This window comes from Limulus polyphemus, unplaced genomic scaffold (genome assembly GCF_000517525.1).
Source record: "Limulus polyphemus unplaced genomic scaffold, Limulus_polyphemus-2.1.2 Scaffold4897, whole genome shotgun sequence".
NCBI classification, from domain to species: Eukaryota; Metazoa; Arthropoda; class Merostomata; order Xiphosura; family Limulidae; genus Limulus; species Limulus polyphemus.
This window is the reverse complement of record NW_013670507.1, coordinates 13,084-14,599: the sequence shown is the minus strand read 5'-3', so window position 1 is coordinate 14,599 and position 1,516 is coordinate 13,084. Positions and strand designations below refer to the sequence as shown.

The 1,516-nt window shown below is 29.7% G+C and overlaps 1 protein-coding gene across 1 annotated transcript in view; it reads right to left on the bottom strand.

Moving 5' to 3' along the window:
• LOC106471839 (coronin-2B-like) overlaps positions 1-1,516 on the bottom strand; it is a 12,800-nt gene that overhangs the window by 7,347 nt on the left and 3,937 nt on the right. The window contains exon 6 of the mRNA XM_022400447.1: positions 724-933. Within this exon, the coding sequence (XP_022256155.1) occupies positions 724-933 (210 nt within the window). The remainder of the gene's footprint in view (positions 1-723; positions 934-1,516) is intronic.

The following is a 1,516-nucleotide window of genomic DNA, read 5'->3' as shown; positions in this document are numbered from 1 at the left end:
GTACAATGTAATGAACAGATTTATTTGTAGATCTTTACACTATACAGTGTAATGAACAGATTTATTTGTAGATCTTTACACAGTACAATGTAATGAACAGATTTATTTGTAGATCTTTACACTGTACAATGTAATGAACAGATTTATTTGTAGATCTTTACACTGTACAATGTAATGAACAGATTTATTTGTAGATCTTTACACTGTACAATGTAATGAACAGTTTTATTTGTAGATCTTTACAAATCTAACCCTAGCACTCTAAGGTTTATAAATAACAAGGGAATTCATCAAAATGACTATTACAATGGTTGTTAAGTTCAGATTTTATAGAAATATAAATTTCTCAGACTGTCGTCATCCATCTTTTCTCCAACAAAAAGGAAAATTATCAAGCTTTGTATTTTCGTTTTCCCTCACTATTATAAAATATTAAATGCTATGTTCATTATTTAATGTTAAAATAATCACCCATGTCAATAGAGTCATACTTTATTATGATAATTTAAATAAAAATAATGTAATCTGGCTTCATGTCCTTGGATTTGACACAGTTTTAATTTGATCAATGGTACATTCAGTTGCAAGCCAAAGAATTTGAAACACATCCAAAATATGCAATTACAAGTTACCTTTTGCAAGAGCAGTAAAATAACTGATGATTTAGCTTTATTCTATTTTCATAAAACTTAAACATAAGAACATTAGTTTTTCAAAACAAACCTTTCTCGGAACAATCATAGATATTGGTTCACATAATCCTTTTGTAGCATGTAACTTATAAAACCGGAAGACTTCACATCGCATCACATCAAGTCCTCTCTTGGGCATGAAGCCAAGGCCTCGCTGAGGAGAACCAGTTAAAAACTGATGGAGGTAATGACACCAGGGAGCTTCGTCTACAATTTCATAATAACGAATGTTCCCATCACCCTGCCCATCAAAATAAATGTATCAGAAGTGTGATAAATAAAAACAGGATTACACAGTTCATACGTCACATAACCAGTGTCAAATTGTTTGAATGAGAATGTCACAGACAATTTATCATAAAAAATGCATCTTATAGGCAAGATTTATTCAATGTCCTTCATAATGATATTTGATGATCCAATCAGAAGTCTTCAATCATCAAAGTTAAGAACTTTATAATATGCAACCAACTTCTTAGGTTAGAGATTTTGATCAAAATATTGTTTAAAACATGATCAGAATTGGATATCTACATTAACTATGCTTAATAATGATATTTGATGATCCAATCAGAAGTCTTCAATCATCAAAGTTAAGAACTTTATAACATGCAACCAGCTTTTAAGGTTAGAGATTTTGATCAAAATATTGTTTAAAACATTATCAGAATTTGATATCTACATTAACTATGCTTTATATACACCTGGAAAAAAAGTTAAGCACCCCCGTGTTTTTTCAAGTGATTCAGATTCGACGTTCTTGTGACTGATTATAAATTACCATTCAATCTAAACGTGTTTATGAAATGAAATTATGCATTATT